This window comes from Lagopus leucura, unplaced genomic scaffold (assembly GCF_019238085.1).
Source record: "Lagopus leucura isolate 7727_CA_CO unplaced genomic scaffold, USGS_WTPT01 Super-Scaffold_702, whole genome shotgun sequence".
In the NCBI taxonomy this organism is placed as follows: domain Eukaryota; kingdom Metazoa; phylum Chordata; class Aves; order Galliformes; family Phasianidae; genus Lagopus; species Lagopus leucura.
Window position 1 is genome coordinate 6238853 of NW_024962254.1, and position 22683 is coordinate 6261535.

General features: G+C 40.5%; 1 protein-coding gene across 5 annotated transcripts in view; it reads right to left on the bottom strand.

Annotated features, from left to right (window-relative positions):
* Nucleotides 1-1504: 1504 nt before the first annotated feature.
* Nucleotides 1505-22683, bottom strand: part of NOX4 (NADPH oxidase 4) — a 111390-nt gene continuing 90211 nt past the window's right edge. For 2 of the 5 annotated variants that reach the window (XR_006177306.1, XR_006177309.1), the window contains 7 exons: nt 20095-20214; nt 16611-16719; nt 16003-16071; nt 13864-13964; nt 8959-9048; nt 5369-5518; nt 1505-5165 (listed from right to left, as the gene is read on the bottom strand). Coding sequence is in view for 1 of the 5 variants with exons in the window: in XM_042862490.1 (XP_042718424.1) it covers nt 5449-5518; nt 8959-9048; nt 13864-13964; nt 16003-16071; nt 16611-16719; nt 20095-20214 (559 nt within the window). In the remaining 4 variants the exon portion in view is untranslated. Of the gene's footprint in view, nt 9049-13863; nt 13965-16002; nt 16072-16610; nt 16720-20094; nt 20215-22683 lie in introns of all 5 variants that reach the window. The other 3 variants (XR_006177307.1, XR_006177308.1, XM_042862490.1) reach the window with 3 other exon arrangements.

The following is a 22683-nucleotide window of genomic DNA, read 5'->3' on the forward strand; positions in this document are numbered from 1 at the left end:
AATAAATATCGCTGGCCCAAACTATCTATCTCTTTGGTTCTCAATTTAAGGGAAATGTCACAGTTAGGACTTTTCTCCTAAATTCTCACAGATCAGGAAACCTTTCCTTACCTAGATGTGCTTCATCAAATTTGCTCTTGCAAATGACTGAGAGGAACACAGGGAAAGAAAAGCTAAGTAGCATTAAGGGTTTCACAGCCTGGCACAGATGGGCTAAAGCTTCTTGATTCAGGAAAAAAGCTAATTAATTAACCCAGAGCTTCATCAACATCGAAATCCTGGAAGAGGCTCTTGGCTGCCTCTGAATCTCAATAAAACTGCCCTTCTGCAATTGTAGAAGCATCAATGCCTCCTCAAAGATGCAGAGCAGAACATATGTGTTGGGAGCTGTCTGCTTAACAGCATAATCCTTCTTTCCCTTTATGAACAGTGAGCTCTCAAGCTCCCTGAAGCAAAGAAATCAGGTGAGGAAATATTTAAACAGTGAAAGAGGAATTTATATGCCACTGATAAGCTAGGAGTTGTATGGAAATAGAGAACGAAATTGAAAGAAGCAAAATCTTTCCATCACTGACCTCTGTCTTGCAGTGCCTACGTGCAAAAGCAGAAACACTACTTAATTTCACTGATGACCACAGTCTGAATTTCACAAAACGGGTTCCCGTTTCTTATCCAGAAGATGATATAATCTTGGCTATTGTGCGTTTTTCCCATTTACCCATCACTGTGGCATGGCCTCTCCTCCCATTCTAAAAAAGCATTTTCTGGGCTAGAATTCTGCATCCATTCAACTACTGCTATTTATGGTGACTACATGCCTCTCACTAGATCAGATACATTAGGAACATTATAAAGGAGACTAGGAGACTAGGCAGTGGCTATGGCTATGAATATGGCTATGAGTAAAATAAACTCTGCATTTCCCATTGTATCATTTTCCTGAGTGAAGGGAAGCAGAGGGGGTTTCCTGACACAAACAAGATGTTGAGGGAGGGGAGTGACAGCAGAAAAGGAAACTGGATGATCTTTAAATGCCCCTTTCAACCCAAACCATTCTGTGATTCGGTGACATATGGACAAGGTGGCTTCCAGTAATCTAAAGGTCAGAGCACCAAACCCAGATGAAGACTGGAGGTATACAGGAAGGAAGTGGGGTAGCTGAATGTTCAGCTCCCACTACGTTTCCATGGAATACACTGAGACTAATGAAAGCACCGATGCCTCCAGCTCCAACAGACAATGATATTTCAGTCATTAGGAGACACTTTGCCACACTGCATCCCAGCCATGTTGTCTAACTCCACTTGAGGGCATTATGTCCATTACGTTTCTTTCAAAAAGCACAGTTTGAATAGTTACAGGCATTTAAGGAATCAGAAAGAATACCATGGATCAATCTTCCCAATTTAATCATTTCTCTTCCATCAGCTAATTATGTTGTTCTGACACAAAAAAGGAACAACAAAGAACTTAGACACTCTCTGCAGATTCTCCCTTTTTTTTCCCATGAACATGAGTGTGAATATGGGCAGGCCATATTAATTCACCAATGGAAACTGGCAGTCATCATCCTCATCTGGTCAGGCCATTGTTCTTAACAGGAAAGAACAGGATTTCGAGCAACTAACCCTACAGTAAGATACTCTGCTCCCAGTCACTAAGCAACTTGATTTTGCAAAGCCATAGAAATACAAAGGGGATGCACATACCCTCAGTTAGCTACACAACTGAGTCCACACTTGGGAGTCAGATCAGCTCATTATCTATACAAGAAGCTCTCAGACAGAGCAGGTCCAAGTTCCAAGCTGGAAACCAAACAGGTGGCTCACCTAATTTGCTTTCATCTCACATTGTAGACTCAATTTGAGAGCTCTCAACTTTCCTTGATGCCAGGTATACTTGTAAGGTAGGCTTCTGACTCAGCACCAGTCAGATGTGATGGCCACTGCTGTGACATGCCTGCTTCTGGTTTCAAATGATATATCACTGTTGTGCTTCTCTTTCAAGAGTTCTTTCCTCTTTGCTTAAACCTTGCATCTTCCCACCAGCTTGCATGATTTCTGTGCAGCACTGCTAACGAGGCTGCACTTGGAGCAGCTTAAGGCACAGTCCACTCTGTGTGCCGTGTGGCATTTGGTATTTCTCTTTGATAATTTAAAGGAGAAGAAAAGACCCAGAGGTGTTATTTATTCAGTTCAGAAGTAGCATGTTACCACTAACATGCAAACACCATTACTTAGCACCAAGAATCCATTATCCTTAGAAAAGAAATCGCATGCTCTTTTGAAATAGAAAGAAATGCTGCTGATGAGTATGTTCTCAGCAGTAGCACAAGGTGGAAGTTTTTGCTCTTCCTCCCCCACCTTCCATTCTTATTCAGGGTTGTAGAGTATGAGATGAGCAATGCGACCTTGCAGTGACAGAATTTTAATGTATGTCTAGTGCACCAAAGCAACACAGCAGCATCTCTCTTCTCAGTGTTGCTATGTACTCTACACATTTATGCAACGCTGCTTCACATCCTCAAGGCTGTCCTTACCTAGGGTCAGCTGTAAAGAACACAGAATGTATTTATTGAACTGTCAAAGCTACTTACAGCTAGCATGGAGAACTATATATACTCCACGATTCTGGTGAAAAAGAAGTAAAGCCATTCCAAACCCCAAAGCTGCAAAACAGAAGTAGATGTTTTTTGACACAAGTTAACTAGAAGGAATCAATAGTGAATTTATTTCAAGTAAATTACTTATTTCCAAGGTGTTTTACTAAAATATACCAGTTTTCTTCTGTGCTTTAGCTTTCAGTTGACCACTGAAAGGCTATCTCTGTATACAACAGTTCTCAAACCCCAGAGAGAATTAGCATCCACATCCAGGCAATAGGGTTTGCTTTTAATTTCTGCTACTGAAGAGCCAGGGAGAATGTCTCCCACCTTCCCCTTTGCTTCCACGTTCTAAATATTTCAAGCTGTTCATGTGCTGGAATTCATCATCCTCCCCTGCCCGCCTCGGTTTGCTCCTCAGCTGACAGCTTCAGGAGCTACTCACAGATCCCCCTCTCCTGGTGTAACAGTGCAGATCATTAGGAAGAAGGTACAGATTTGGGGCTGTAGGAAAGCCAGACTTTTGCCAGAAAGAGGCACTTAAAATACTTAATAGTACTTTTCACAAGGTATGACACACCCTGAAATCTAAGGACTCTATTAAGAGGCAATCTGCAATTGGGATGGGTTGCTTTCTCCAGCTTTCTCCTTGTATTCCCCAAAGAATAGGGCAGATCCTTCGCTATTTCTACAGCATACAGATAGAATCATAGCATCATCCAGGTGGAAAAGACCTCAAAGATAATCTAGCCCAACCATGCCCACTAAACCATGTCCCCATTATATGATCCTTTCAGACAATATAATGCTTCAGACACTGCAAAGCTTGAGCATTCACTACAGTGAAGTTTAGAGCTATTCCTAACCTCAGAAATAGTCCACAGGATGAAAACATATCCCATACCTCCTACAACAAGGGTGATGCAATTAGCAGAATGAGAAATCTTTACAAACACTCAAACAGCTCCTGAAGAAGCATTTGTTGCTCAAAATCTGGTGCTTTCATTGTACGTGCCAGTCTAGCAGAGCACACAGGTTTCCTATAAAGGAAAACCCAGACTTTCTGGAATTTATTGTGCTTAGTACAGGAACAACCTCTTTATGGGAATGAAAAGTCTCATTTCAGCTCCATGTGTTTCACCAGTGCATTATCACAGTGATCTTAATTAAATACACCAACAGCAGAGATGACTCAAACTCCAAATCACCATTCAGAGTTGAGTCCTCAGCTGTTTTCTATATAACCCTGATAAATGCACGTTCATTACAGAAAAGCTCAGTTCAGCACGGGTGCCAGTGGCATTTTGATTAAACTTTGCTTTAAAATCCTCTTTGTTAAAACAATAAAACTGCTTTTATTTGTGAGGGGTGGGAAACTGCAGACAAATCAGATGCATAATCCAGAGAAGAACAGATCCAGCTTGCCTTAAATCACACTGGCATGTTTATGAAATGATTGCCAGACTGAAGTGAAAATTAATCTCCCTAGAAGCTCTTTTATTTTTTAAACAAGTAAACATTGCATTTGAATAACTTTGCTCTGACTTAAGGGGCTCAGACTCCTACTGACAATGACTACTTAGCCTCCTGCTGGCTTTTGTAAGCAACTTCTTGTAGTTTGAAACTACAACCTGGTGTGCAGTGTTGAGCAAAGGCTTTTCTCTTAGGCTGCTTCTTGGATTTGTTAGGCTTTTACAGCTCAATTACCACTCCCCAAGAGGCCAGCCTACCACTCATATTATCTGCACCTTCACAGTCAGCTCCAAACTGCTTCCTCACTTCCGTGCTAAAGGCATTAGAAGCAAAAGGACAGTTCTGCACCTGGCTGCAGAGAATGCTCACAAGTTGCTCTGAGTTTATATCAGCCTGTGTGTGCACACAAGCATATATAGATATATATTGATCTGCGAGATCAATGGTGCCAAGTTGCACCAGGAGTAGTTCAGGCTGCCTATGAGCAAAAGCAAGCTCACCAAAAAGTGGTTGGGCACTGGAACAAGATGCCCAGGAAATTAGTGGAGTCACTGTCCCTGGAGCTATTCAAGGAATGTGCAGATGTGGTACTTAGGGACATGGTTTAGTGGGCAATATTAATGGTAGAAGGACAGCTGGAGTAAATGATCTTAGAGGATTTTTCCAAACTTAGTGAGATTACAATTCTGTGAGTCTACAATAACAGGTGAAGACCTGCAACAAAGAATAATTATGGGAGTTGAGTGCTGAGGCAGAGAGACCATTGTAGGGATGCAGTGTGTGACCCCCAGTGCTGCTGGAAGCTGAATATGCGCAGTGTTTCCATACATCTTCACATCAGGCTTATGTGGGCAGGAGTCTTCAAACAGAAAGGATTTATCTTTTTTTTCCTTTCACAGCAACTGTTCTCTAGTTTGGTGTGGCAAAACAATACGCGTTTTGTTGGAAAGCAGATTTGGCTTAACATTTCTACCAGTGCTCTAAGCAGTGCAGTCAGCAGCAAGGGGGATGTGGTACATCCTGCTCTCCTCTCCTCAGCCTAGGTTCAAGGATGTGCACAGGGATCTCTCGGTCCTTCTAATCCTGTCTCCTAGAAGAGCAGATAAAAGGACAAGGAAGAAATCATGTACACTGAGTGCTCTAAGCAGAAACGGGGTTGCAAGGCGAAAAGACTCCAAACTCAGGGCTGGAATAACCATCCTGGAGGAATGGAGCGGAATGCAGGCCTCTGAGGTGCAGGCTGCTTCCCATGGCTCATCTCTGCAGCCCTTCACTATGGTAGCAAACACTTACTCAGACAGGCGAGCTCAGTGATGTGGGACCAGGACTGCCTGGGGAAGTCTGATGAATGCAGCTGTGCAAAGCTCCAGCTCTCACATTGCTGGGCTGGGCTTTCTTTGCAGAGAAAGGGTTTGGCTTCCATCATGGCATGAAAAAACTCTCCTGTTTTAAATAAAAATCCCAAAACATTTATGATGAATAAAGCACAAAGATGCCACTGAGGGTCTGTAGCTTCGGGACAAGTGAGCAAGAAGTAGCACAATACATGGTGGGATTCTTCCCCTGTCAGCAGGAAGCTTATGGCAGACTCACTCCCAGGACACAAATGTAACACGTAAAGAGACATTAAATAGCATAAATTCAACTGAACAGTAAAAGTGGAATTAGGTGCTGCCAGCCTTCATTTACTTGCCTGGCAAAGAGTTATATTTTCATGTACATTTGGTGTACATATAAAAACTGTATGCAGTTTAAAAGCAAGTTCAGCTTGATTTTGCAAGCTAAAGTGAAACATTACAAAGCAGCAAGGAGAATGCAGACCAACTGCTTTTATAAATAACATTTGCCACTGCTGAGGTCAAGTCACAGTCACTCACCCTTAGACTTTCTGCTTCTCTAAAGAGCACAGTGCAAAGAAAAGGAAAAAAAGCAACGGACACTTTAACTTTCCACCAAACCCACACTCATCCAGTCTAGTAATACCCACGTGAGCAACAGAAAGGTTCAGTCAAATGAAAGAAACTGCAAAAAATAGAACACAAATACAGCTCAATAGCAACTACAGAAACCTGCTAAAGGTGCACTGAAGAGATCCTGTAACATTCATTACATCTCACAACTCTCCAGACAGGTAGACAGTCCCCAGCCTGTCAGCTGGGGTCAGCTGAGCTTGGCACAGGACAAGACTGCCAGCTTCTTGCTCTGACAGCACTGCTAATGTAACAACAGGGGATAACATTCCTCCACGCAGTGTCAGCTCCTGCTAGAATTCAGCACAAGAGTACAGTGCTATTATTAATTATAAAGCACTACCTATGTAACAGCTGAGCCAGAAAGGATAACCTGCATTAGCGCAGAGCTTGCTACAAAACTAACTGCTCATTATGCAGTAAGGGAACTGGTAGCTATCAGAGGAGATGTGAAACCACAAAGAACATCATTGAGATTAGCAGACTCTATACCATATTTAAAAAACATTAGATGCTAGATATTAAAACAAGAGAAAAATGATCACTGTGTGGTTGTGGCTAACAGATGGAGTCGTGATTTCAATCACAGTCATGATTTCAATCATGCTTTAAGCTAACAGCAAACAAACAAAAAAGCCTGCAATACAGACAATACCTGATTATGCATTTTGCCATCAGTGCTGTGCTTATTATGAAATCCACACAGGCAGTATAAGGAAAAATATTAATAATTAAAGAAGAACTGGTACTGTTCTGTGTACCTCTTGTTTATAGGGACAAGATGAAGGAGATCCAATGGGAAAATAATGATTCAGACTTAAAAATAAATAAATAAATAAAAATCACAAGCTGCAGTGTAGGCTTCCATCTCACACTTCAATTTTGGGTTCTCTCTCCTCTAGGCTACTTAAAGAATTCTCATCAGTAGAAATTAGTCCATCTCTGGCTCTTCCCTTCCCTCCTCAATTTCAAATTGAGCAGAGTCAGAGGCAAGAACTTCAGTGCAAAGTCCAGGCAGTAAAAAACATCCCTGCGGGGCCGTGCTGCTGCACTGAATCCAGCTGCACCATTTTGAGCAACTCCTGAGCAGAAACTGTCATGGAAAAGACCAAATACACGTTCACTAGTTACACACACAACATGCCACAACACCACCTACCAGAGAGAAGCTTGCCTCTGTCCGCTGAAACCCATACTTGAAGAATCCTGTATAGAGCCTGTGCTGTGAGAAATTACTGATTTGTTTTTACTAAAATGAAAAATGCATGCATTGGAAAGCTCTATGCTGAATCAAATACACTGTGCTAAATACAGGTGAACTGTGATATGAGGGATGCTGAGCAATCATAGACCTGCACATGCTGCAGACATTACAGGCTTTGCTCCTGGGCAGCTGCTGAAGGGCCAGGTTTTCAGCAAGAGTAAAGCAATGCTGTTGTATTAAGATGCTCTAGATTGTGGTGTATTTATGTGAACTATGTGACTGACTCCAGCTTAAATATCCCTTTCTTGGCAAAATAATACGAGAAAGAAGGTCAAGAGAAAATAAGAGAAATTGGTTTGGCTACCGAATTGAGTAAGTAAAATGCTGCTACTCTGAATCAAAGAATTTTTGAAGTGTCCGTTTCAACCTCATGGCAACTATGAGAGTCAGGAAAGCAGCTGTGGTAATGAGAAGGGAAGAAGACCTTAAATTTGGATGTTTCAGACCCTCCCTTTTAGAACACACTGAAAACTGCAAATCCTGCAAAGTTTGTATCTGTACACAAGATGCTAAGAGCCATAGTAAAGAAAGCTTTACTCCTACCCTGCTGCAGATCTGGACTAATGCTGCTTTCAGGGACACCAATGGGACTGAACAAACAAGAGATCAGTGAGACTGAACAACAAGCATGACTCCAGCAACGGTAGTCAAAGGACCGCAGTCAACCAAAGACATTCCACAACTGCTAAAATAGGATTTCAGCCTGCTGCATTGTACATTAATCACTAAGAACATCTGAATGCTGTAAGTATTTGACATTCAGGGCATGTGAGTGCAAAGTGAGTGCAACTTCCATGCTGAGCCTGTGGTATAATAAAACATCATATCCTGTCTCCTCCTGTTAATCGCTTTTCTTGCTCCATCTTTCTGGCTGCATAAATCACACTTATTCTGCAAACTCACTGAATGCTGAATTGATGCTAGATACTGAGTTTTCCAGGTACAGCTGTTTCCTTGCCAAAAGGCTGTGATATACATCATGGCTGAGTCTGCCCAAAGGTGCTAGGGCTGTTGTGCTCACTTTTCCTTACGTTGATTTACATCTTCCCCTAAATTCCCTCTCTCCTCTATTCAAAGTGGGAATATTGATACTCATTACAGAGTATGTTTGAAATACAGAATCCCAGTTTTGTAACGCCTAAAACCTTGAATATGGAGTGTCTGCACTCCAAAGTCACAAGGTCTATAGGCCAACAAAAGCAACAGTTGTTTGAAATGCCCTATGACTTGTCATTTGGATTAACCTGGGGGTTTCGTTTATTGATCCAACTTCAGAAGATTGAAGTGGAAGAACATTCCACAGATTTTTCTTCCACTGGCTTTTAAAGCAACTGCATTTATCCCCAGCATTAGTACTTTTTAATTAACAGAAACAATTCCAAAGAATCACCGCTGCCACAAATACTGTGTGAGCACATTTGGCTTTGAGCATGAGTACTTAATATTTGTTGGTATACTGCCATATCCATCATTTTCCAGAGTCTTAAATAATCATAAATAAGAAAAACTGTGCTACTCTTTGGTACATTTCTGTTTAAACCACAGTGGAACTTTAAAGTTATACAAACAAAAAATTGCACTTTTATCTTCTAGAGATTCTTCCAAGTCCAACAGACTTTCAGCTGAAGGACTCTTTATTATACTCAAACCTCGTCCCGTAAGGGTTGCTGCTGTTGCTCAGTTTATGAAGTATCTTAGACATCTTGCTTGGGCCACAACAGAAAACTCCAATGGTTTTCCTGTTAAAAAAAAAGAAAAAAGTTACAACTTTGCCAAGAAGCAGTGACTTATAACAACTGACAGAACTGGATTCTAAGTCTCACTGAATTATACAAATGCCCACTGTGCAAAGATTTCAGGGTGAGAACAGCTCACAAGGTCATGTAACTCATATTAAAGAAGCCAGTATCCTAGCATCAAACTCTGTTACATATTTTGACAGCGATAACTCTTGCAGAAAAGTACCTCATCTCAGCCTCAAGATACCAAGCACGAAAAAACTAGTACATCCCACTCTCTTTTTTTCTATAATTAATCACTTTCTTTTTTGTTAACGTGTCTCATCGTAACGACTTCTTCATTGTAACTTGTGATTTACACTGGCAGGGGATCTGGCCACTAGTGATGATTTGTTACACTAATGAAAGCAGAGCACTACTAACACATGATTATTTCTGTCAGTAGCAGGACAACTTCACTGCATTCATTTCACACTACCATGCAGTCTTTCCTCCATCAGCTGCACTGGAAAGCCTTGTGAAAAGCCAGAAAAGAATAAGACCTTTGCTCATCATCAATAGCTATCAGGTGATATGTCAGCACTCCGCTGACATCACCACTTTGCTCTCTGGTCACATTAAACACAGACTTGAAGTCAGACTCATGGTCACACTACCTTTAATGGCTCAAGGCAGAAGAACAAGGCATGTATACAACAGCAGGACTGAGCCACTCATGATATTCATCACCTCCTTTTTTTTTTTTTTTACAGATGAAGAAACGAGTATGGATGGAGCAGGGAAAGATGACACAGTGCTGTCTCTTCTATATTATTAAAATAAATTCTTCATCATCCTGCTGAAATTGTGGCACCGCACAGAAAATTTTGTATGATTTACTGGGATGGAGAGAGAACACAAAAGCGAATATGGTTCTAACTATTAAGATTTACAGCATTCACAGGAGGCTGAAGACTTGAATTCTGCTCCTTGCCTCAGGACTACCTTAGTATTTGTCCAGTGACTAATATAACATGTCTTAGCACACAAGGATACTCAAATGCACAGTTTAATGGTGCCTGTATACGTATTTGGTGAGAGAATCAGAAAATTAATGCATAGAAAAAGAAATCTTGGATGCATACTGCCAAGTGTATGTGCTCAACGTTAAGCAGCAGCCCACAAAGCACAGCATGCATACATGCTGTATAACTGCATACAAAAACTGGCTTAGCACATCTGAGGACTCAGACATCAAAAAGCATCACAAAGTTACAGAGGTAACAGCAACTGTGTCATTGTGTAGGCACCTTACAATGCTCTCACAGCAAGCCATGGCAAATATTCATACTCTTTTTTTCTCGTTCCTATATGTATCTACTGAACTCCTCTCTCCTGGCAGAACTTCTTTTAATGGCAAAGGATGGTTGCACTGGTGGTTGGATTCGCAGAAATAATGAGAAAGCTACTGCTTGTTCTCAAACAAAATTCCACTAGAAGAATCTGAACATCCTCTGTTCTGTGCACAGAGAATAAAAGGGTGTGCAAGCTGCCAGAAAGAATCTGTTTCCTACTGCGCATTTGACTGAATGTTATTGTTTTCATTAGTCTAACTAGTATAGACAACTGCTGAATAAAACCCAGAATTCATCTGCCTTTCTCCCTTTCATTTTCATTCATACATACCTCCCAAGCACAGACATACCTAAGCAGTGTACAAATGTCTAAGCAGCACATTCTGCTAATGTACCCCCATCCCAGCAACATCCTTCCAAAGTAAACAGAATGGCTGGAGGGTAAAGAGTTGCAGAAAAGTGAAGTGATCTGCCTAAGGTAACACAAGAGATCTGTGGTTGACTCACAAGGTCTCCAGAAACACTAATTCCTTTACCCCAGGGATTCCCAGGGATACCCCCCTTGACGGCTATTCTGGACATCACTCCAGGTACCACTTACCTCCCACAATTCACCTCCCACATTCTGCCCTACTTATGCCCACCACGTCCCTATTTGCAGGGAAAACTGATATACTTTGCTACTCAAAAGATGACAGACTCAGAGTTGAAATATTCCAGTTTTTTTAATTCCACGTTAGATATTCCTCATATTCCATATTACATTATTCCTCATAGAGAGGAATATCTTCTTCATAGTGCATGGGAAATGTACTGTGGTGCTCCATGCCTTCCTTTCTTATGGATATTTATATCATTTTCTAGGTCAGAATCCATCTCAAAAAATCTACTTGAACTAAACAAAGCTAAGAAAGCACAGCAGCACTGGCATGGTGTAAGCTTTGCACTCAGGCTACAACTGACCAGAAACAAGTGCTGCTCTGTCCTAGGAAAAAAAACAAACCAAAACAACAAGAAAAACAAGACTAATAATTTATTACATAAAGTCCCAGCGTGCATCTTTGGGACTGCAGATGCCATATAAAATATCAACAGTAGATGGCATGAGTCTGCCCTGCTTTCTTCAGAGGAAAGAGTTAGGAAACTGATGCTGGGTTGACCAATGTCATGCTCTGAAGCTTTGGCAAAGCTCACACTTACAAATGCACTTTGACTATTTGGGACTCAAACAGCAACAACAGCAACAATCCACAAACCACAAAGCAATCAGGTGGTTAAACTGATGAGAGGTTTGCCAGCTGTGTGTTTATTTATGCACAGCTTTTACTAAAATCACAAGATAAAAAATGGAAAACATCTTGCCTTCTTGGCTGCCCATAAACAAACCCAAGGGGTTGATTACAAATGCATGTGAACAATTGAACACTGGCACCAGATGCTGGAAAAAACTTGGTTGCCCAGCTTCTTTTTTTTGGTATCCATAATATGACAGGGTTGTTTAGGTGGAATAATAGGAATTGGAATAAAGTTAGTAGGAGACTAGAAAATTGGAAGACTTAGACTACAGAGAAAAATGCCTTCTTCAGGGAAACAGAGAGAACATTCATCTCTAGCATCTGAATATCTCCGGGATACTGAGTTACAGGTCGTACTATCTATCTATCATCTAGATGTCCTACATCAGCATACAGGTAACTGTATCTATAAAGAACTACCTGTATCTATAAATTGTGGTAAATGGATGACAGATGGTGAGAAAGCCTACATCTCAGCCAGCTGCAGGATGATCAAAATACGCAGAACATTATTTAGGAAATGAAAGACATCTCACTTAGAAATGGTGGCACAATTCAAAGACCTGACATGAAAATGCAGAGCAAATGGCACTTGAAAGGTCTAATTACGTATAATGCAACAGAAAGCACAAAAGAAAAAGCAAGTAGGACTACCACTAAAAGCTTCATCCATATTCTGTGCTATTGCAACCTTGCATGGAAGTGGCAGAAGCACCACCATTTCCATTTTTATTTTATAAAACTTGGTTTGCACCGTTAAACAAAAAAAGATACTGTAATGTACCAGAAAAGGCTAACAGTTCTCTATACAGGAGCTTGAGACAAAGCTAACTTGCTTTTCTGCCCTCTCTATTTAACTTTCCTTCCCATGGATCTCTACTACAAAACCCTATTTAAGTGGTATTCACCTGCTTTGCAGCAGTCTTTGAGGCATTCTGGGCAAGGAACCCTTTCTACAACATCCTTCCTCTAGGATGTGAACCAACTTTATTCACTACCAACAGTGCAACATACAGCTTACTTAATATTACTCAAGATACAAGGCTCAATATTCCATATTCATATTCAGCTCCAGAAGAATCAATAAGCCATGGGCAACAGGTCAGAAGTGAAACAGAAGACAAAATCTTTTTGACGTTAGTGAGTGAGACTAGCAGAGTACCTCTCACACTGGTGCACCCAGATTTCCTTCGACAGCTACTGCAGGTAACCTGCTCCTACCCTACTGACTTTGACAGAAGTGGAATAGGGAAAACTCGTATGATCTTTTCTTTGAAACCAGCTTTTGAGGGTGTCAGTAGGGTGTCACATAACCAATCAATAAAGCTGTATCTGGAAAATATATTCCATGGTCTAAATGTATGTCTTCTCTGGTTTACAATTGTCTTGTTTTAGACTGAACTATAGAACAGTAAAAAAGCATTGCCAGGTCTTAACAAAGAACAAAGAAGTGTCAGAAATCCCCAAAGACAATATATCCTCAGAATAAAAACAATACAGGGCAGTCAGAGTCTTTCTCATGCAATTTATTTTTTTGTAATCCAGTTCCTTTCATCTGTCCCTGACAAAGAGTCCCTTCCCAGCTTTTCTGTGGGCTCCTTTAGGTATTGGAAGGCCACACTGAGGTCTTCCTGGAGTTTTCTCCAGACTGAAAAAGCCCAGCTTAGCCTGTCTTCAAAGGAGAGGTGCTCCAGCCCTCTAAGCATCTTCACGGCTCTCTTCTGGACTTGTTCCTACAGCTCCACATCCTTCTTGTCTGTCTTGGATGCACTACTGCAGGTGGGGTCTCAAGAGGAAAAACAGAAGTGGCCAATCACCTACCTGAACTGCTGGCCACCCTACTTTTACTGCAGTCCAGAATACAGTTAGCTTTCTAGGCTACAAGTTCATCCTGCCATGTCAGGTTGAGCTTCTCGTCCATCAGCTCTCAAAAGACATCCTCCTCAGGGTTGCTTTCAATACAACTTCTGCCCAGCCTGAATTTGTGCTCAGGATTGCCCTGACCCATGTTTCAGTTTGTGCAGGCAATCTCTCACAGCAAAAATACTAGCTAATTTCAACATTACTACCTTGAACATTACACTCTAAGATAAAACTCAAAAAACATTTTCATACAAACACAGCTGCAAAGATCTAATATCCCCATCCTTCAGACTGTGGCATCCTACAAGAAGACTGGTACTCACCGCCTGTTATACTTTGCTATTTCATCAAAAAGGAGTTTCCACCGGGGTCGTCCAATCAAAAGCCTTGAGTTTAGAGCTTGATATTTTTCACCAATTATCTTCTGCAAGGAAAGAAAAATTCCATACTGCCTGATTTGCAGATTGCCTCATATTACCCAGGGATCCCATTTCTGACACTGCCCAACCTGACATATTGATGAGGTGTAAAACCTGAACACAAGTATCAGACAGTTGTGATTAAAATTGGAGTTATTTCATGCATCACCTCTGCTCACTGCCTTTTCAATGGGTCTCCTTGGTGTTTGCTATACACTTCATGCAGCTGCTCATTAATCTACTCATTATTTTTAAACCAATTTATTTGAACCACAAAACAATAACTGTGCTCCTATTATTCATTCCCTCGTTGGCCTTTAATGCTTAGCTGGAAGAAACACTGCTGATGCAAAAAATTTATTTGTTTTGTCGTTTTGTTTTTTTTTTCCACTTCATACAAGTAACTACTAAGACCAGGCCTGAAAACATAACTAGGGAAATCTCCCATTTCTCCCTGAGAGTCGTTTGCCAGCTGCTTTGTGCTGCTTCAACAGTAGAAAACAGCCAAAATCAGTCCCCATGTGGAACCCAACTCATTCCAGCAGCACTAGGTCACCAGCACTTTACAAGGTCAAATGCCCTTCCATTGCAGGGCATTACCTTTCCTAGGTTTTGTGATCCACTACAATAGGAATGGAGAGGGGAATTACATCTTCTCCAGGCTCCCACATTCCCTCCACTGCTGAATGATTTGAAACATGGCTCACGCCAATGCAAATACAGGCTTGGCCAACTCATCCTCCAGTGGCCTTTTATATTCAAGAGGTATTTGCTGAAGGATGGAATTGACTGCCTGTTGACACACTGGCATACTACTCCTGAGCAAAGGGAGCATGAAATGAAACTGCCCTGATTTTGGTAGCAGTCAGTACTTGGACTGACTTCAGTGAACACATAAGCTGTAAGACAATGGAGAGTAGAGTTTAACATCCCCTTGAGAAATCATGAGCAGCATTATAGCTCATGCCAGCTTTGTTCAACAGCCACAAAAGAAAAGTGACTTTAAAGGAAGACTTAAAACAAAGTTGACTTAAATAATAAATTCATAATCTGCTTCAAACACAGTATCAGAAAACTTACACTGAATTGTCTGTTATTACAATCTTGCTGTGTCTTTGCCACACAATCCTGCTTCAAGTTTAATTTTAACCTTACTGCTTACCAGGTTCACAATTAGGTAATTTTCAAGCAGTCCATTCAAGATGACATGTCATCCAGGCATTAAATCTGTTCATAACTGCTGTAGCTATCACATTATCTAAACTATTTCAAAGTGCCTGTGCTGGAGCTATAAATATTATTCTGCCTCTACCTGATACCAGGTAGATCAAAATTCTCCGGGCATGGCTTCTCACTGCATTTCATGTTTTGCAGTAATTGTCAGGCTCACTCCTGGGCCTGTGGCAGTGAATGGTGAAGCTTCCAGATGCAGTACAGTCAAGCTCAGGATTGTGTGCTAAATAATGTAAAATGAAGATCATAAGCATAAAGAGCTATGGGAGATTACAGGAGTAGAGGAATAAGCACAGTACTGTGGTTTATAGTATGACATTGACAGTTCAGAATAATTTCCAGTCTCATGCATCAAAGAATTTGTAACTTCTATATCTCAGACAAAACCGATCAGAAGCTTTCAAAAGTAGCTAGCTTCTCTCAAAATATTTAGTTTAGAAGGAGATCTGAGCCACCACGCTCCTACAACTATCCTGCTTTGATTCTTAGCCCAGCAATGATTTAGATTTCCCATCAAAACCTGCCAACTGTCTGGTCTGTGGCCTGGCCTGGAAGGACCTCTTTCCTAGAAAAGGAAGATATGGATTTTTGCCCACATATAATCAAGTTAAGACTGCTAGACTAGATTCTCTTAATGCGGTGGGGAGGAACTTGCTCTCCTGCCCTACTAATGAATCAATCACTAGAGTTTATAGCCTCATTTCCTGTTTTGGCCATCTGCAGTAACTCTCTTTTGCATATGACTGACAGTTTGCATTGTCTGCTACCCCAAGGTCTACTTTGGTTTACAAACAGTTTTTAACCACATACCTGTATTCCATCTGTCTGACTGAGGTACAGCTGGATGTTTATATAGTCTGGTCGATTCTCTTGCCAGAGCTGGGAGGATGATAAAAACAGCTAGTGAAATAATATCCTTTCTTTTAATATAAGTATAAAGTAACTTGTGACTACTATCTTGATAGACTGAAGTTTCAGCATCAGTGAAGTAAGCTTTTTAATGAAGATGTGCTTGCATAGCATCCCTCTGTGCAGTCCAGAATGCTGCCCATCAGGCTGTGAACAAAGTATTATTTTAGAAAGCTACACTGCTTTTAAAATCCACTTAAAATTGTAAAACCCTCTCCCTTCTCAATCTGCGTATGAACCAAAAAGCAAAAGCCACTCAGACTCCCCAACTTGGCATGTTCTTCTTCTATCTCATAAATTTCACAGATAATTCTCCAGCAATAATGTGCAGTGAAATACTATGAGATATACTCAAACTGCTTTGTGGAGCTTCAAGCACAATGGAGTGTGGGTCAGGTAACTCAGGCAAAGCTGCAGTTTGCTTGCATTCTCTATAGCATGCCAGCTGTAGAGTGAACAAATTTTGCATTTATTACATTATCAGCATCCTTCCAAGCAACACCTATTACCTTGTTATGCAACATACAGAGCAAATCTGCAAACCAGCGGAAAGATTCGACGTCCCTGCATACCCAGATGAAGTAGAGTCTTCTCAGTTTGTAGCATTTCCAGTCATCACTTGAAAATGAGATGTTTGAAGAATTAAAAATTATCATTCAAGAAGAGAATGTCAACTAAGATGCTTTATATTCATTTGTGGAAACGCATTAGAAGCCAACTGCAAAGCTGTTTTTCATTTTGTGATCTATCAGACACTGAAATGATCAGCACGGTCCATGTGGATGATCATTAGAATAATAAATCTCAAGCACATGACCAACACCCCTCACAGAATGTGTTTCTGCATTGGAAGATGTCAAGTATACAGACAATTTGGGCTGCAAATATGGATTCATGCACCACCATCATCAGACTTTTATTTCAAAGCAAAGCAGACATTCTAAGTTCAAGTGTATTATGTCAAATGTTTATTAGATTTATAAAGCAACCCCTAGGAGAAAAATACTGACAAACACAGTAATGTCAGGACTAAATTCTGCCAATAAATGTGAAAGCCTGTGGTTGATTATAATACTGCAGCAGAATCACAAAGACCAATTCAAATTAGAGCTCCATTGTTCCAGGCAACTGTAAGAAACGCTACAGTCCTTCCAAAATGCTGGTGATAAAGTGCAGTCATGGACAGATTCTGACATTTTGTTTAGAAAAACATGAATATTATGTCAGATTTCGAAAGCAAACAAAATGCAACTGCAGCACAAAGGAAGTTTTGGAACAAACTGGAACAGGAAACAGAAATGAAAATAACCCTAATGATTAATGAGTTTAAACCAAACAAAAATGTCTAGGAAATCTTTTCTTAGCTAGCCAATGCTGTCTGCTGTTGTTTTGAACATTGAAATGTCCAGTGAACAGTTTGTGTCCACATCCTCTACACAGATTTTCAGACTGAGAAGATCACAGACTGCCGACTTCAAAAACCAGATCCAAGAGCCAACTTCAATGAAAAGGCTTCATAACACAACCCACCATATTATTAAAGTTGCTTGCAGACTCAGCCAGGTACTGTACTAACAGATACACATAAATGATAGATCCAGCTACTGTTCTACCTCCCCATGCCCTTTACTTACAGTATATGCCTAAGAAGCAAAGATGGAGATATTCTTAGGAACATATTGAGGCTGAGAACTCATATTTCACAGGTCACATGAAAAGAAAATGCATCAAGACTGGGGGGAGTGTGTCTTCCAAGTCCTCCTACTTTTCCTCCTACTCAGGATTTTCTTCTGATTGCTTCTAATACAAGCCCTTACAAAGGGTCATAGCCTGGTCAGATGTGACAAGATAACCATAAGCAGTAGTGAGGAAAGTAAGTGCCTTTCACCATTAAAGAAAAAAAAAAAGGATAAAAGAGAAAAATGTAAGGAATTTGTAAGGAATTACTATAGCTCAGCAACAGAATGCTACTCTTGGTGATGAAACACTGCAGCTGGACTGTAAGATTTTAGGAAACAAGTCAAGCACAAATTTAAAATCTCAACTCAGATAAACACACTTGGGTCTAACTTCAGGAGGATATATTAAGGTGAAATCTCTCATTGTAAACAAATCCAGATGTATACAGTACTTCTCACACATTTTTAAATGTTACCCCTGCCCATTCTCTCATTCCCCAATGGCTTTCTTTAATGTAAGTCATGATTTCTTAAAAATAGGGGGTAGGGTTCAGGAGTCAAGTGCAGGGAAGGGCAGGAATTAAATTGAGAACACAGAACAGGAACATAATTGAGCAGGAAACAAACGACTTTCCTGCTTGACAGGATTCTGATCTCTCTGAGGTCTGCATGTCCTTGACACCACAGGACTGGCTTCACTGCTCTGCAGCGCTGGCATCCTAAGGCAGTTTGCATTTTCACACCTGCCAAGTTCTTCTCAGCCAGGGCAACGACAATAGGCAACTCGTCCAGGACACTGGCGTTTTGTTGTTGATGTTTAAATACTGAGAATGAAAGCAGGTTGAGAGTGTTCTGTGTTTTGTTTTGTTTTTTTTTTCGTGTCTGGAATCATAGAATTATTCCCCTGTATAATGTTACAGTGAACAAGAGGAAGACGGGCTACAAAGTCAGATTATAGGATGGGCTGTTTGGAAACTTATTTATGGCTTTAACCAAAAGAACAGACTGCTGAAGTTTTTGGATGCTAAGTATCTGCACGAGTTCTTATAGCATCTAATAACACACTGCTAGAGGCAACCATCTCATTACCTGCTGATGTCCTATCATTTATGATCTGTGACACTTTTACTAAACATTGTCAAGGATAAAACATCCCAAGGAAAACGGTCAGCAAAACAGGCAGCTTACTCCTCTGGACTGTAAGCTTTAAGAAAAACTGTACCCACTTTTCACAGTTTTTCTCTTTGAGAAGATGTTCGATATACAGATAGGGAAAGAAAATGAAGGGGCCCAAGATGGACTCACAGGGATACACTATGAGACAGATGGGGTTGCTCATTTTCAGAAATGCTCAGCATTGGCAGGTCCAGCTCAGATCAAGGATGGAAGAACAACATGGCATTTAAATTGAGGTTTTAATTTCATTTTTGTGTTAGAATTGCACATTGGCACATCCATCTTAGTATAAATGCTTCAGATGTGTACTGTAAAGTGTTCCCAAAGCCATCCAGCCTTCTGAGACTTCAGGGAAGGACTGTTGCTTTGATTGGCTGTGATGTGAAATGGGGGTTCTTAAGTGACTGAAGATCTGAGCTAACATTCCAGGAAAAAAATAAAAATAAAAAAACCCATCAACAACAATCATAAAAACAAGCCTAACTCATGCAGGGTAACATTTTGGGGATCCATGTTGCCAGTGTGACAGAGAAGCAAGAGATGAAAGGTTTGGTTTGAAGAGAATTTCAAAGGTTTCATTTTAATAGAGAGGGAAGAAAGTAGAGAAAAAGGCATATCTACATTTTTAAATTTTCAGATAGAATTAAAATCCAAATACTATCTGAATCCATGTCAAGTCCATTCCTTTAAAACCCTAAGGGTGCACACTTACAAAATTCAAACAAAACATGAGAGTTGGCCTGCAATTCCGGCTGAAAGACTGTCACAAACTACTGACTGAAAAATAGACTCTATCACAGTCCACAGCTTCCTCTAAGCAGATGCTGGGCAACAAATCTAGCTGAAGGGTCTGTGGTTATAGCAAGCATCAATCATAGTCTATCTAGTGTAAGGGTATAAATATTATGCTATTGTCCAATTGATGTGCATTAGTAGCACAACTCTGCCAAACCCTGGTTTACATAACCCATGAGATTCCTTACGCTCCCAGATACCCTAGTCCTCTGCCCCTCTTCAGGGAAACATTCACTTGTGCTATGCTAAGTTTTGAAATACTCTGAGAACCCTTCTGACATGTACTATTATGGAAAATTGGAAAGGGAGAAGAAATGGCTTTACAAAGTTTAAGTTCACTTACAGCAGAGCGTTGAGAACTGATGCAAATGGTGTAACTCCAATACCACCAGCCACGCAGAGGCTGACTTCATAGTTCAAGGATTCCTCAAAGGGACTTCCAAAAGGTCCGTCCACATACAGTCTGCAAGAAAAGCAAAAAGAACACTTTTGGAGAAAGCTGCTAAAGGCTAAGTTGAAAGGGAAGAAGAAATAGGCTGGAATTAAAACTCTGCAAATAATTTGTTTCAATTTTTTTATTATTCTTGGGATGCAAAATATGAAAAGCTTTTTCCTGGAAAGCTTTGTGTGAATGAGGATTGTGGAGAGGAACTAATGTACAGGTGGTACAAAAAATTATGCCAGATAAAATTTCTTGGCATGACTGCCATGATTACACAAGCCTGTTTTAATTAAGCTGGTGGAGATGACTAAATTATGACTGCCTTTTCTACCCTTTCTGTCTGGTATTAGGGGACAAAGAAAGTGCTGCACTAGAAACAATAACAAGATGGCGGGCCATAAGCAGGAGCACAAAGAGTTTGGCTAACTCTGCCTAGAATGTTCATCTCTTGAACATCCGAAACAACTGAGATGGACAAAGGGATATGAAAATCTATTTTTCCTGGCTTCTCATTATGCTTTTCAAGGGCTTCCAGAGGAGAAAGAAGAGGTGACATATATTCATCTTGCAGCACTCAAAAGAAATGAATTAACATCTGTCTACTCCTTCATGCACAGACTCCTGAGAATGCGATCTACCCCAAACATGGAGAATATATGAAGAGGAAAAAAAAACACCACTGAGCTGTATCCCTTTAACTCATGCCCCTCAGTTTTACAACACTTTTGTCTAATTGCTTTTAAAAAGCACTTAGGAGACTAAGTCCCATTTCCAAACCAGTCTGAATATTTCAAAGACTGCTGAAAAGTCAGCCAACTGTAATTCAAAATGGGTCTTTACACATCTTCTCAGCTTCAATTTCCAAACTGTTGCTATACTGCTGAAGTCTGACCAAGGTCATCCATAGATAATCAAAATATATGATGGTAATTTTTCTAACAGAATCATAATAGAATCATAGAATCATGATAGAAGCACTGAATGGCCTGGGTTGAAAGAGCCCTTAAAGACCATCTAGTTCCAACCCCCATGACGCAGGCAGGGTTGCTACCCACTAGACCAGGCTGCCCAAGGCTCCATCCGAAGTAAGATTCATTTAAGGCCTATTCTGCCTATGTAATACCTAGTGCATCTTCTGACTTCAGTCACAGATTCACCTTTACAAATGAGAAACTCGAACAATGAGAGAACTCCAACAGCAAATCTAGTCAAGATTCATTCTGTATAGGAGAGCTAACCTAGGAGATTACTGGATCACCACATTTTAGGTAACCAGTGGGACCTGCACTGTGTTCAGCAGTGCAGCAACTCACAGTAAGACTGACTGCGATCAACCTTTGGCAAGACTCCTGAAAAAAGCTCCCATTTATACATTTTTATTCATAAACATACTACTAGAATTATGCAACAAGGCTAAGCATACTGCACATCTAAAAAATGGGCACAAGCTTCTTCTTAATACAATCAGACCGAATTAATAGCTAAGGAGATGTCACTTTTGCCAAAAGTGTCTTCCAATTCCTACCTGTTTCTTTCCTATTGAGGGCTGGCTCTTAACGTCATACAGTCTGATTCTCTTTCTTTTAGCTTTGTGGCTTGATCCTTGGCCTCTGACCATTCAAGACGATGTCTTGTCTGAGCAGCTAACACAATCCTTTTGGAAAAATTTCTTCCAGAGCTCTACTACTGCTGACATCTTGATGCTTTGTTAGACTCCTTATTCTAAAATGACTTATCTGAAGATGTTTAAGTATCTACGTTCTGATGGAGTTGCAGGTAAAGGGTCTGATCCCTTTCTATACTCTGTCTTATAATCTCCTCCTTGGCTCCTGGTGTTCTAAATGGAGAGAGAAGAAGAAGGCAGCTGGCCTATCATACCTAGTACCAGAATGCATCACAAGTGCCAGTAATAGTTACAGATTAGTAGAATTTCATAACTCATCAATCCCTAAATATGCTTATTCCTATTTCAGTCTTTATGTTCTGAAGTCAGAACAGTATTCTACAAACGTTATCTTGGAGAATCTAAAACTCTTTCAGTGTTAGGTATGTTAGTACCAGCATGATGAGAATACTAGAAAAACTAATTAATTCCTGAGTTAGGATGGATGAATTCATTTGCATAATGGGGCCAAGAAAAACTTAACTGGATGTGTGCATAAAATATAAACAGAATTTTAAGTGTCTTCTCATGAAATGATTCCTGTTACATAAAACTTCATTTCCCATTTGCTTACCAAGGGTTTATCTTCCACAAATAAAATGGAACTGCTGCTGGAGGACAGTGCAGCAGAAGCTTCTTTAAGAGATCTTCTCAATATTGCGCTATCGTTCAACTTGAAGAGGTAAAATGTCATCTCTTATCTAAATGAACAGCAGGGGCAATGTAGAGAAACAGGTAAATACTCTGACAGGAATTCAGTCCAGGGAAACTTTGAGATAAGTCTAGAAATGTTATGGGTCTCTGATGTGTGTCTGAATGGGGATCTA